This window comes from Rhamphochromis longiceps, linkage group LG2, assembly GCF_057381845.1.
Source record: "Rhamphochromis longiceps isolate RC_006_pf linkage group LG2, R_longiceps_female_GT1.1, whole genome shotgun sequence".
NCBI lineage: Eukaryota > Metazoa > Chordata > Actinopteri > Cichliformes > Cichlidae > Rhamphochromis > Rhamphochromis longiceps.
The window spans coordinates 4882000-4897029 of NC_140558.1; the positions used below are offsets into that span (position 1 = coordinate 4882000).

General features: G+C 38.4%; 2 protein-coding genes across 2 annotated transcripts; one reads left to right on the forward strand and one right to left on the reverse strand.

The window, feature by feature from the left end:
• Positions 1 to 5382: 5382 nt before the first annotated feature.
• Positions 5383 to 10039, forward strand: LOC146676838 (uncharacterized). Its single transcript, XM_085415389.1, has 13 exons — positions 5383 to 5467; positions 5823 to 5860; positions 6163 to 6247; positions 6347 to 6437; positions 6578 to 6666; positions 6747 to 6874; positions 6969 to 7020; positions 7860 to 7957; positions 8059 to 8195; positions 8279 to 8344; positions 8532 to 8578; positions 8743 to 8891; positions 9610 to 10039. The coding sequence occupies exons 2-13, from the start codon at positions 5836 to 5838 to the stop codon at positions 9930 to 9932; spliced, it is 1290 nt and encodes a 429-aa protein (XP_085271515.1). The 5' UTR covers positions 5383 to 5467; positions 5823 to 5835; the 3' UTR covers positions 9933 to 10039.
• LOC146676839 (uncharacterized) lies at positions 9946 to 13686 on the reverse strand. The gene is made up of 3 exons (XM_085383925.1): positions 13618 to 13686; positions 11158 to 11265; positions 9946 to 10594 (listed from the first exon to the last, which is right to left on the reverse strand). Exons 1-3 carry the CDS (start codon positions 13684 to 13686, stop codon positions 10157 to 10159), a joined length of 615 nt encoding a protein of 204 aa, XP_085240051.1. The 3' UTR covers positions 9946 to 10156.
• Positions 13687 to 15030: the final 1344 nt, after the last annotated feature.

A 15030-nucleotide genomic window follows, 5' to 3' on the forward strand; every position in this document is an offset into this window, starting at 1 on the left:
AATAATAATCTATTTCCAGTTCTTTAAAGCAATTTTGTCATTCTGCCTTTCAAACTCTTATTTGTGTAACCCACCTGCATCCCCACCTTATCGTGGATGTTTAGAGAGTGTCATCCATGTTTACATCTACCACCTGCTCCACCATTGTGCGTATAATGTCAGCAAGTTATCTTCAAGCAGTGCTCAGAGTCTCTATATCAATAAATAATGTTGATTACTTTCACTTGATCTCTCCTTATTGACATCAAAGTTATTCATGCATGTGTGTGTGATATATGATGAAAAGGTGGTGATGTTTAAGGTGCTGTGTTCAAGTCAGTGTACACTACATTTCATTACTGTTTAGTTTAATTATCCATTCTTCTGTGCCAAGGTGACATATTGTAGTTTTTACTCATATTTGACTGTTTGATGAACAAAATAATGACCTGCAGTTGAGTTCGGTGGAACGTTTTCTCGCAAATGGCACAAGCAAATATCGAACGCCATTTTTATCTGCATCTGAAGCGAGCGTTCGATTTACTGTGTGCTTTCTTTTTTTATTACAGCTGTTTCTTGATTGATCAAATTTGTTTTTTTTTATGCAAACGCAAACATTCTCCGTGTTTGCGCAGCGGCACACATAAAGCTGTTCCAAACTTAGTGTTTGAATTGTGCTGTAATATGTTTTTCCTACATACACATCAACACAGCTCTATGTAGAATTCTAATGCTGGTCAATATAAGAAATGGGGTTCAATTTACAACGACACAAAAGTGGAAACCAGGATCGCGCATGAGAAACAAAATATTTTGCACGTTTTCTTGATACAGTCATTAACACTGATTGCTTAGCTAAATGGAGATGGATGCAATTAAGTTAAAAAAAAGTATTCAGTTTCTGTAATAGGTAAATTTCTCATTTGTGATAGCTACAGTGATATATTATTAAATCACAAAGCTTGAGTCGTCTTCCCATTTGGGGGTGTCAGGCTATAATGTCAGCACAGTTCTGACATTATTTGTAAAAGGGCTCTTCAGCAGGTTGCTGTCAGAAGGGCCTGAACCCAATCCTCCTGGCTGAAGGATCATCTCCTTAATTACCAGGTCACCCTGACACTGAAATGAGGTATGATTTATGAGGAACATTACAGTTCAAGTGTTCATAACAGTAATAAGAATCCAGGACACTTAAGGATGATTACAATTATTTCTGCGGTTCAATTGTTCAGGGACCAAGAAGGATGTGCACTCATGGTTCTCTTAATCAGGTCTGAGCTGATTAGTGGTTGTAAATAATCTTAATATTTATTTTAACCTACTTTAGGTAAGAGATGAGGTTGGATTTGTCTCTTTACTGCTCATATCCTATTAGATTAGTTGGCAGGTGCGAAAAAGGGCACTAGTTTGCTTTTTTTTGTCCCACCAAGGTCATTGGAATTCAAAGAAAACAAACTTTTAAAGAAGATTTCTAATGTGACGAGATAGAAAGGCAGACTGCAGTGAGATATTCCCAGTGGTAGAACTTTTGTGATAGTTTGTGAAATAGCAAGGCGGTCTGTTCAAGGCTATTGCTTCTCACTCCTGCATTAAATGCACAGGCATAAATATATCAGTTCACATGCGCTCGCTGGGAGCAGTCGAAAGGTGTCCGGGGAGATGAAGGAAATCAGTTAATGAAGCATGTGCAGCATATGAGTCCGACTGAAAACAGATGGCCCACCCAAGAAAAATCGACATCAGCTGTTTAAGCACCCTTCTTAGCATTATTTCCATTTAACCATGACTATAATCATTCCCCAACGTCAGCACTTTTTTTAAATTTGGGAATTTTAGCATTATAATGTTTTAGAAGGCACTGTTAAAAAATGATGACGTCAACAGGGACAGCGGATCACCTGAACAGAAACAAAGACCATACAATCTCAGTTTAATCTCAAGGACTAGTTTTAAAATGATAGATAATAACATTTTTGAAAGGGGATTATCAAATATTTCCTCTTTGTGTTTTGTCTTTTGTGTTTAAACACACACACACAAAAAATGTATCATATACAAGAAGATATCTGCCCCGGTCCTATCATCTGGTTTTAGATAATACACAGCCTTATTTAATTTGCCTGTTTCCTTCGTAGCATCTTTGGTAGAAGTCCAGGAGCAGCTGTACACTTGAATTAGCTTGATTACTGCAGACACTGATAAATAAAGACCTTCACTGAAAAGTTCAACAGTGAGCTGACATGCAGCAGTATTTCTCAGCGCATGTCGAATAACTTAAGGTTGGATCAATAGGCAAGTCCCTTTCTACATCAGGCGAGTCTCCAGCAACTACCCCTAAAGAGCCATTATTTACTGCTGCCCACATTGCAACAAATGAACCCAGCATGGGCCCATTAATGTGTAATTAGAGAAAAGAATGAGACAAATATTTAACAACACGAGTGTTTCTGCTCATTAGATCAGCTTCAAAAGGGGAATTATTAATGCTTTCCAAGCTAGGACTAGTGGTAAGCTCGGGTTACAGAAGAAAAAGTTCAGCTGTGATTTCTTCCTCTGCTGTAGCATTGTCTGTCTGTCTGTCTGTCAGCAAGATTACAGAAAACCCGCCAAGCTGAACTTGATAACACCAGGAGGAGACATGGAACACTGGCAGTTTTAAAAAGGCAAAATTGCAATCCACTCTTCAGTGCCTTACTGGTTTAGTTAGCTTACCAATTATATACTGTTGCTTTTTAAGTCTTGTTAAGGAATGCAGAAATCTCCTTGTGATGCCACAGATGACAACATCAGTCAAAAATAATAACACGATATCAGATTAATTGCAAAAATCTGTTCTGTCTCCAGTTTGCCACTCACAAGCTACTCCATGTGGTAGTGGTATACATATTTACCTAAAACGTGTAATGTTTCTGGTTTAAGACTAGGAGCAGATACAGGAAGGGCATAAGGTTGTCATGAACTGTGTGTGGAGCAGTGTTGGGACTAACGCGTTATTAAGTAACGCGTTACAGTAACTACATTATTATTGTGTAACGAGCACGGTAACTAGTAATTATGCCAAAATCAGGAACGTGTTAATCGTTACTGGGATTTAGATAGAATCGTTATTCGTTACTTCGTGTGGTGGCTATCGTGGAGCTTCCACAGTTTCAATAACATTAGCAAGTGGTGGAGGCAGCAGGTGGATGAGGGAAAGGGAAACCGGAGGCAGGAGCAGAGACCCGAGGCGGCCGCCGGTCCGAGCGTCAGGTGAACTGAACTTCAGGTAAGAAGTTATGACCTGCAGTCCATCTGGGTCAGATATAAACCAAGTTTAGGTGGAGTTTATTTTCGTTATGCTGACTTTTTCGTACTGGGTACTAGCTAGCATGACAGAGTTTCTATACAGCTGGGTGGTGCTTTGATACTGATGTTGAACTTTATTTTGTTCATAAGGTTAATTATTAGAGTTTCCAACCGTCCCCTAAAAAACAGAATCGTCTCGTATTCAGAGAAAATATCAAGCATTTCGTATTGAGGTGAAAAGAAACACAGTTTGTCCCGGACTTCAGCTACAATGAAAAAGGCACAAAGCTGGATTTATTCTGTGTCTTTACACTGTCAGCTGTCTCTTCTTCTCTCATCCTCTCCCCTCCCTCTCCTGCTGCTACTTCAATCATGAAACTGATCAATGATCAGCTGATCGGCTTTTCTCTCTTGTTTGTTTATCGCTCACTTTGCGCCAGAAAGAGGAAACAAGCGGATGTTGCGTTAAACAACAGCAGCACGTTTAAGCTTGATCAGCTGTTGTTAGAATTTATTTAATATTAATTTCTAGTATCAGCTGATGTTTGCTGGAGCCACAGCTGTAAAACCTGCTGGTCATGATATCGTTTGGTTATCTGGGAAACATGAAGATGAAACCAGGAGATGTCCTTACTGAACCATCAGAGCTGAACAGGTGATGGAGAAACAGGTTTACCTTTTAGGTGACATGAATGAGTTGAAGGGAAGTTATGAGCTGTTTCTGAGAGACAAATAACACCAGGAACCTTTTCTAAGCAGCTGACAGCTGGTAACTGTGCAGGGGCGGGTCTAGCAAAGTGTTGCCAGGGGGGGCAGGTGGGGCATTAACAGGGAGAGGGGGGCACAAAGAAGTACTTTTCTTTCTTATTCTCATTTAAAATGTCTCGCTTTTAAAAAATAATTATCTGAATCTTACAACAAAAAGCGCACATGACGCTGTGACGTAGGCTAGAATCATGGCGGCGAACAACGACGGTCCAGGTGTGGGATTTCTCTTGTGGAAATATGCAGATTATTTTTCCCTTTCTATTGGTAGGTGGCACAGTGCACTTGTGGCAAGTAAGCAAGCTAGACGACTGCCAGTCTGTCTGGCTGGGTATCCAGTTACAGAAGCAATACATTAACAAGAGAATTCTGAGTAAAACCAAAGTTACTTTCCCTAGTAACTAGTTACTCTGAGAGTAACGAGTAACTTGAAGTAACTGAGTTACTTTTGATAGAAGTAACTAGTAATGTAACTAAGTTACTAATTTAAAGTAACTTACCCAACACTGAACATAACACATGAGACGAGGTACCTTAAAAGTAAGAGAAGCAAAACAAAACACAGCGCACAGGCAGGAGACTACCAAAGTAAAACAGGAAGTAACAGTAACATGCCCAGAGACGCAGACAGACACACAGAGACATGACTGGGAAAACATGGATTAAGAATGAAACACAAAGAAGGAAGCTAGACACAAGAACACAAGTATGAACACAGACACACACAAAGAGACACAGGGAAAACACATAAGAGGGAATCTAATAATCAAAAGCTAAACAGAACAATCTTGGCACTTTAGAATAAACTCAAGACTAACAAAGTAGACTTAAACATAAACCATAATAAAAAATGACAAAAACTCAAAACGCTGGGTGTACGGTGTACATTTTAGGACATCGTCAGGTATCAGACAAAAAATTGTCAGGTATCAGAAAAAAAATTGTCAGGTGTCAGTTGTCAAAAAAAAATTTGTCAGGTATCAGACAAAAAATTGTCAGGTGTCAGAAAAAAAATTGTCAGGTGTCAGTTGTCAAAAAAAAAAAAAAAGGTCAGGTATCAGAAAAAAAAATTGTCAGGTGTCAGTTGTCAAAAAAAAAAAAGTCAGGTATCAGAAAAAAAATTGTCAGGTGTCAGGAAAAAAAAATGTCAGGTATCAGAAAAAAAAATGTCAGGTATCAGAAAAAAAATTGTCAGGTGTCAGACAAAAAAGTTGTCAGGTGTCAGACAAAAAAGTTGTCAGGTGTCAGTTGTCAAAAAAAAAATTGTCAGGTATCAGAACACAAGGTACCAGAGAGAAAATCTTCCTGCAGGTGGCGCTGTTGTCATGTCCCACCCGAATTGATTTCCAAATACGTCATCAACGTGTGACCGTGGGAGAGCGTAAGGTCATTGACCTCACCGGAGTTTTACCGTGGTTCAGGCTCCTAACGACACAAGGTAAGTTTAACTTTTTCTCCCTTTTGTTCATATTTTTGCCACAGTTGTGTTATATTAAGTTGCAGTTATGTTGTGAAAGTTACATATCAGAGACGGAAAGCCAGTTTTGTACGAAACCAAATCAGTACTATTTTTGTCTGGCTAATTCATTCTAGCTAGCGACAGTGGTGAAACGTGATTCAAATTTAAACTGTTCAGTAATTGTTTTGTATACATTTCAGCAAATGGACAAGCTGAAAGCTCACGAGCAGCCTGCATCCTTTCTGTCGCTCTTTTTCTTTATTTCTCTTTTCTATATTGCTACTGTCGGGATATTTTTTGATCCCGATATGTTTTTTTCTGTTGTTGTTTTTAGACTTTGCTGCAATATGTCATCTGACGATGATGAAAGGAGTATCCGACTCTGGCTGGTTCCCATGACTGTACCAAAAATACTTTTTTTTTTTTTATTAAAAAAAGAGCATTAAAAATAAATGACTAAAGTACAACTTATTTATTAACTACTGTTCACCTCTTTCATATCAAAGAAGTGTATTTTTTTGCTACACATGTTTTATTTGTGGGCACTGAATAGACGATGCTTTTAGTGTAATTGCCACATAAAAAGATTTAGTACTTTACTGGTTAATTACTTATGTTCAGTGTAAGAGGTGGGTGATCAATTAGACTGTTGTTGTTACACTTAACCTTTCAAGATATGATGATAATAACATTGTTCAACAAAGGCTTAAAACAAAAGGAAATCAGCTGTGCACTGAATTCATATGGGCATAAAATAAGGTAAGTCTGCATTTCAACAGTTTCCGTGACAACTCTCTAAAATGACAAAACATGCAGTTTGCATTTAATATAATGTAAGTCTGTGTTGTCTTTTAACAGTGAGAGGCATCTGAGACGAGTTTTAAAACTTCTAGGGTTGAAGCGAAGATGCCCCCAACGACCTTTTACTGAAATCCACAAAGCTGTGGAGGTAAGCGTTAAAACATCAGTGCAAAAATTATATATTTTCCTGAAGTCTGTGTCATGAGCTATTGTAGAAACAATAAATGTTATTTTCTGTAGTGATTTAAAAAAAAAAAACATTCAATTGTCTGTTTGTTTGTTTTTTAGAGTGAGATGAAACAGTGGTCTCCTGAACAAGGAATCAGGGCAATGGTAAAGCGGGTAAGGGATGTCAGAGGAGTGCGGCCTTGTTACAGGTTGGTTAAATAGTGTGTATATGATCAAGTGTTCTCTTGTTTTACTGTTGAGCTCAGAGTAAAATCTATTGTTACTGTAGAGACGATGTTGCTAATATAATGAGGTATATGGATGCAAGTGGTCTTCAGAGGAGATCTCCTGGAAAGAAGAAAATTCCCCGTCGGAATTACATCAGCCGTGGTCCAAATGACACACGGCACATTGATGGTATTTATTTTATCTTTTCAATTAACCTTCCAAACATGTTTTGATGGTACTTCTGTTGAAACAAATTGTAATTATTATTTGTTGTTTCATATAGGCAATGATAAACTGAAGTTCTTTGGAATGTGGATACATTTGGGGATTGATGGGTAGGTTTGAATATGGCATTCGCTACTTAATTTATTATATTCAGTGATAGTACAAAGTTGCTTCAAGATAAGGATGTGCGGTAAACTGAGGTGTTATCTCTCCTGAGTAGTCTAGGGCAGGGATGGGCAAGTCCAGGCCTCGAGGGCCGGTGTCCTGCAGGTTTTAGATGTGTCCTTGATCCACAGCTGATTCAAATGGCTAAATTACCCTCACAACATGTTTTGTAGTTCTCCAGAGGCCTGGTAATGAACTAATCATTTTATTCAAGTGTGTTTACCCAGGGTGATATCTAAAACATGCAGGACACTGGCCCTCGAGGTCTGGATTTGGCCAAGCCTGGTCTAAGGGACCAAGATAAAGTATGAATAGTGAAGGAGGATTCAAGATGGCGGTTTTTAAAAGGCTTATTTCCTGCTAGTCTTAAAGTTCCATTTCAGACTGGCAGTTAATTTCAGGGAGGGCCAAGACCAACACAACAAACAAAACATCCCTGATATAAAGTAAACAGAATTTAACTCCAAAGAAAATAAAATGTACAATTTACGATAACCTACCTAACCAACACATAAACAGGAGAATACAAGGGATTACAAAACAAAAGGCAGCTCTCCCCTCGCGTCAGTCTGAACACAGTCAAGAGTCACATTCAATTCCAAAGGCATGTAAGCCTACACAACTATGGCAGTCAAAATGGCCGGAGGAACCAGAAACAACGCCTAGACATAATACAATGGAAAACCAGCATACTCTTGGGGAATGTAACAAAAACCAAACATAGTGCCAAAACATGATTAAATCATATGTACAAGTGGCCACTTTTCTGTTTCTTTCTTTTCAGATTTTCCAGGAAGGTTCTATGGCTAAAGGTGGGCACATCCAACCGCAAGCAAAACTTTGTGGCCAGATACTTCTTTGAGGCTGTTCAAGAACAGGGTGGTATGCAATATACTAAAAAATGGGGGGTTAAAAAAGATTACATTTTGTTAATAAATTTATTTTTTCATCATTCACTAATTATCTTCAGTTTGTGTCTTTAGGCTGTCCTCAAATGATTCGGGGGGACAGAGGAAAGGAGAACCTTGTTGTGGGTCAAATGCAGATGGCATTTCACATGCGAGATCTTGGGAATCAGGCATGGAGGTGCTTCAGAATGGGGACATCAGTGCACAACCAGGTATGTCTTTAAGCTGGTAAATGACTATTTCTAAAGTAACAACCTGACAACAAAACTGATAATGTCATGTTTCTGTTGTTTAGAGAGCTGAATGTTTCAACAGTATTTTAAAGCGGACATGGATTAAGAAATGGCTGACAACATTTGAGGTAAAGCAAATCTTTCACCTGTAAAACCTATTAACAAAGAGTAGCCATCCAAATTTCGTTAAACATACGATGGATTAGTTTATCTGAAAACACAAGGCCAGAATCTGTGTTTATGTACATCTGTACCTTTTCACTAATGAAATTCTCACCTTCACAACTTATGTCTTTTTCAAAACAACATGCGTAGGCCATGATGGAGTCTGGGATCCTTGAACTGGACAATCCTGTGCACATGTAAGTCAATATTTTTAGACATGAAAAATAATCAAGCAGCAGTATGAAAGTATGTGGTCTAGGAATGCCTTTCTTTTTGAGTACTGATTAAAATTTAGCTTTTACTTATTCTACCTCAAAGAAGCAGATGAACATATTAATTTTTTAATTCTCCTTTTTCATAGCAACTGCTTGCAGTACTCACACTTGCCACTGCTTCAAAGAGACTTAAAAACAGAGCAAACAGTTTGGAACACCCATGACATCCGCAAGCAACGCAATGCACCTGGTCCATTTGGGAAACCCGACCTTCTGTTTACCTCACCACCTCCTGGTATGTCATTTGAAAGCCTGTGGGGTTTTATTTTTTTGTTTGTTTTTTAACTTTCATTAGTTTACTTTTACTTTGATATAGCACTCTTCACAGGATAAAAACCACAAAGTGGCTTCACAATAATATAAAACAGATAAACATAAAACAGCACAATCGAACATACAGAATAAATGCAATCAAGGAAACGTAATGATGGAGGCAGAGCATTCCATGACCTGGGAGCCACCGCTTTGGAAGATCTCTTGCCTCTGGTCTTCTGGTGGGACTACTAACAGCCATTGATTAGATGATCACAGGCTGGGAGAGGGAGCGTGGGGTTCTATAAGATCAGAAATTAAGGCAGGAGCTTCACGATTCGGAGCATTGAAAGTCATTACTAAAATTTTAAAATGAATTTTCTAAAATATACTGGAAGCCAGTGTAATGAGCGTAAAACTGTTATAATGTGCTTTCTCTTTTGTGTCTTCCGAAGAAGCCTACTTGTAGTACAATAAGAGATTTCTGAATTTCTACTGTCAATACTAAAATGGCTTCATATTGACACCTTTAACTAAAAATTTATCTAAATGTTTGAGTGATATTTCCATCTTTAAGTTTCTGTAATAACATCTGTAAACACTGACTGCTTCTTATACAGGTTCTAGAACAGCTTTGTCATTATTCATTTATTTTTAACATTCAAAGTGAACATCTTTTCAATATTGTCTTTCATTCGCAGGATATGGCAATGTGCTGCACATTGTTGACCCAGACCTTTTAGGCTATGCCAAGCAATTAATCTGTGAGAGGGAAGAGCCTTCACTGGTAGCAAACCAGGAATTCAGAGACATGTGCCAGAACATTTTAGAAAACAGCCAGTTTCCCTGCACACCTGATGGTTGCCTTGCTGCATACCTCATGCTAGTCCAAGAGCTCACAACTGCCATGAACAGAAATGCAGTTCCTACACTTTCTACGTTTGCCGAGGCAAATGACATATACATCTTTCTGAAGAGAGAGAGGATGGAAGGTGCACCAGTAAACATTTCCAATGACCAATAAAATCATACAACAGTGTTTGTTAACATTTATTTATCCTTGTTTAAAATCAACAGGTAATTTGAAAACTGTCTGACCAACAAAATGTACAATAAAATGTTGAAATACAATTGACAAGGTGCCATCTTTCATAATGATTCAGTGTTTCATTTACCACAACTTTTGTTAACAATAATGTAGAACATAATTCACATTGAAAGACTTTTGAACTGCAGACTGTAGCAACATTACCACTTGTAGCCATATCGGCTCGTAAGATCAAGGCCTGACTTGAGAAACTTAACAACATCAGATGCGGAAGGCCTTGAGTCTGGGTCATAGCTCACCAAACCACCAAGAAAACTGTTTTTGTCACTGAGATGTGATAGGGCATGTGGTGGGGTTTTGGTCGCCATTAGTGCAGCCAGTTCTCTTTGTTTTTTAACCATCCACGGAGCGGAACCCGTCAGGATCTCCAGATATGTGGCTCCGAGGGACCACATGTCTGTCTGGAACGAGGCCTCTTCAAACATCAGTATGCATTCAGGGGCCATGTAAAGATATGTGCCACCAGCTGGACCAGTAGCCTGGGCAGTGAACTTACTCCCTTGACGAAGCATCACAGTGTCTCTTATGTTTGCCATGCCCCAGTCTGTCAGGACTGCCTTCTTAGAAGGGTGGTGAACCTATAAGGTATACATATGAGAACTTACCAGGTTGTCTAAAATTTCACAAATGTTATCAAAAATGTCATTCCAAAGACCACAGCTCATAATTGGGGAAAAAAAAAAACCCTCAAAGCTTTTAGCACCCAGATCACCCAATCACTGCAGATTTATTCTGAGATTGTTTATTATACCCAACATTAAAATTAACAGATTGGTTAATGATCCAACCCGGTTTTATAGTCCTGTGCATTTTTTAATCCCCATTCCACTTAAGCAAGTGGTACAGACTAATAAAATAATAGAAACTTTCAGTTTGTAAAGCCTAAACTTACAACATGTTTGGGAATTTTGTAGGTGTGCAAGAACCAACATATTAAAGAAAAATTGGACTATTAAAGAAACAATGTAAGGCTTCTTACTTTAAAAAAAAATCCTTTATATGAATATGCCAGAAAAGTTTCTCATTGTTCAAATGTAGTGTTTAATAGACTGAAGAGAATAAAGTTAAATAAATAATATACTATTTTTATTTTGATCTTCAAAAACAAAGTGGAGAAAAAGAAAAATACAATATGGCTTACCATGACATTTGCTGGCTTTATATCCTGGTGAATGATTCTCTGTGCATGGATGTACTCTACTGCCATGGATAAGTCCAGTGATATGAAACCGGCATCATCCCCTTCAAGCTATCAAGACAATATATAATATTAATAAAACAATGCGTAGCCAGGTGTGACAATCTAACATGTCTACCACTGGAAATGTATTACTTCAAATAGGATTAGTATTCAAATGCAACTGCTCGTGAGCTTTCAGCTTGTCCATTTGCTGAAATGTATACAAAACAATTACTGAACAGTTTAAATTTGAATCACGTTTCACCACTGTCGCTAGCTAGAATGAATTAGCCAGACAAAAATAGTACTGATTTGGTTTCGTACAAAACTGGCTTTCCGTCTCTGATATGTAACTTTCACAACATAACTGCAACTTAATATAACACAACTGTGGCAAAAATATGAACAAAAGGGAGAAAAAGTTAAACTTACCTTGTGTCGTTAGGAGCCTGAACCACGGTAAAACTCCGGTGAGGTCAATGACCTTACGCTCTCCCACGGTCACACGTTGATGACATATTTGGAAATCAATTCGGGTGGGACATGACAACAGCGCCACCTGCAGGAAGATTTTCTCTCTGGTACCTTGTGTTCTGACACCTGACAACTTTGTCTGACACCTGACAATTTTTTTTTTTGACAACTGACACCTGACAACTTTTTTTCTGACACCTGACAACTTTGTCTGACACCTGACTTTTTTTTTTTTTGACAACTGACACCTGACAACTTTTTTTCTGACACCTGACAATTTTGTCTGACACCTGACTTTTTTTTTTTGACAACTGACACCTGACTTTTTTTTTTTCTGATACCTGACAATTTTTTTTTTGACAACTGACACCTGACAATTTTTTGTCTGATACCTGACGATGTCCTAAAATGTACACCGTATGGGTGAAATGACCCAGGGCCACGACAAAGGTATGAAACTACCCTCTGTGGCGCTCCGGTCTTGTGAGCAAAGAAACAGCTGAAAGCAGTAGCATCTCAAGTACAAATTCAAGGCATGATTTTGCATTTATTTGTTATTTTGGAATTTTTCAAGCATAGAGTAATACTTATTACATTGCTGTAATGGTATGTTAACAATATCTTACTTTCGCCCAACTTTGTTGTTTAAAAAATGATTCATTAATACTGCAATGAGATGTTTTTTGGCCACACTGGTTTGGAATCAAGATGTGAACACACAACTGACATTATCACCTTCTGATCTGATGTGGTAAACAGTTGCTCATTTACACATCCAACAGATGCAGAGCAACATTAGCATTCATTTGAATTCACAATGAATCTAAGTCCAGTATTTACACTCTGCTCAGTCTACTCTGAATTTGAACGCCTCTCTTTAAACCGCCGCTTTGTTCACCGGATACCTTTTTCTGCTGTTTGATGCTGTGTTTGATGCTTTCACCAACACAGTAACAGTCAGTTAAAATACCAAGATTACAGGCCATAATCAACGAGATGAAGAGAACTGCGAGGTTGGGTGAATTCTCAGGGGGGTCCTCTATATGAGTGACTGCTGAGCCATTTTCACACATTAACTTTCAGGGGAGTCATGTGAGGATATTGACCACAATCTCTCACATGCAGCCCAAAGCTAGTCAGTATGCTTCAGATGCATTTTCAGGGAAGGGAGATGCTTGGATAGAACGTGCAGGATCCAGACTTGCTAGCGATAAAGGCACTGGGCAATTAACTGTGGGGACTAGTGAGGTGACAGGTTAAAAACCTACTAAGGTGGTACATTTCTGTATCACACGCACATGTGTCAGGTGAAGTCTGGAGAAGTTCAACACTGCACTGCTTTTGTGAACACTGCTCTGTACTGATCCGCGGTGCTTCAAATATGCTGCATTAAAAAGGGTAAAATAAAGAATGTGAGCACGAGTGATATTTTAAATATCACACCAGGTGTCTGGAGCGTTGTCATTTTCATGAAAGATGCTTCCTCTGTAAGTCAGCCTGCATGGCATTAACAAAGCTTCAAACTCAGAAATTCCATTGCTATATCGATCCAAAAAATCCAACTGGCAGAGAGTTTCAGCTAGCTTCATCATCAAAAGTCAACATCTTTATCTGCGTAAACAGAGAAAGTGAATCTCAGTTCACAGTGAATTGCTGTGAAATACGAAACCTTGGTTTCACAGGGATTGCATTAAAGATTGTACCTGGCGCTCTCTATGACTTAACAGAAGCACTGGAGTTAGTGCTGACTGACTTAAGCATACTGTAGTGACTGGTTGCAGTGGGAAAAGTGCTATCCAGCCTTAACTTACTCCTGTTGCTCTGATTAAAATTAATGCAGTAGCCTGCTTCATTTCGCAGTGGTGAAGCGTCTTCATGTAATGGTTAATTCATACGCTGGTTTTGTTTTCATCGTATTCCATATTATATTTGTGTGTTTAGTCTCACCTGGGAAGAATTCCTTCCTGTCCATCCAGTTCTCAGTGGCAGTTGATCATGCTCCACAACATCCCCCATAATCCCTTGCTCTGCTTCCATTTGATGTCATCTTTTCCCGGGGATTAGCACGGGTGCCCTGAGGGCTTGTGATAAGCATGCCTTCTTAGAACAGCCCAGTCAATGAAAAAAAAGAATCAGGATACTTAAAAGTTTCACTTACACATACACAGATGGTAACGCACATACAAAAACACACAAATATGTCATACACCAGAAAACTAAAAAGAAACTCATACATGATCGCCAAATACCGTCAATTATTCATCCAAATCTTTGACTGTGGATAAATCAATGGAAATTTACCAAATGTGAAAAACACTTAGAATATAATTTTGCCAATTTATTCACACACACACACATATATATAATAAAAATGTTCCCAGCTGGAGTTTATCTGTCAGCAGTTGAACAGTGAGCCCCGAGGCTAGAGTGCAATGGCTGTGTGTGCAGAACTGTTTGGATAAAAACAATATTCTGTCAATTACAGTTTTTGCAGTGGTCCCTGTAGACTGGATTTTTTTAAGCGTTTGGAAGTTTGTCCAGGGCATTTAAGTTTTGAAATAATATTTGGCTTACATCCTTTCTCTCCCTCTCAAATGCAGATTGATCTCATAAGCCTTGTAGACAATAGAAATAAAACAGAAAAATTAAGATTTTTTTTTTTTTTTTTTTTTTTTTTTTTTTTTTTTAAATCTGCTTCTACTAATTTATCTTACTCAACGACAAAAGAAGGTAGCTGACACCAAAACCCGAGAGGATGTAAACTGACATTTCAAAGGTAAAATGCACAAATGACAAGTGAAATAAACTCAGTGACAAGACTTTGAGGCCCGCTGTTAAAAAAAGGTTCTTTTATTCTTACACAAAGCTAATTGCGTAAAAATCAACCCACTGTTTAATGCTTTTCAGAGTAGTAAAATTCTACCACTTCAAAATGAACTGAAATAAACCACAAGTATAGTCCAACCACTTTTATGCACCTGTCAGACCACAATAGAGCAAGAAGCAGCGAGGAATGAGGATAGGTTTAATAACCAGAACACAAAACCGCAATGATCTGACATCTTGGTTTTCAGTCAATATCCAGCGATCAATACTTGGACCATGTTGAAACCAACATTTTCAGATTATACCAAGCATAAATGATGTATGTCATGGCTGAGTTATTGACCCCGGAATGAGAAAAACAAAAACAAAGTATATACACACATAAATAACTCAGAGACCCAGATGTCTGCGGGTATTTAGGGCTGTCATTACTCCAACATAAGATGCTGCCACAATTTATAGTCCCGTCTCCTTTGCACATTCTTTCACCACTTATGCACAGAAAAATAGGATCATCTGCATCTCTCTGGAGGA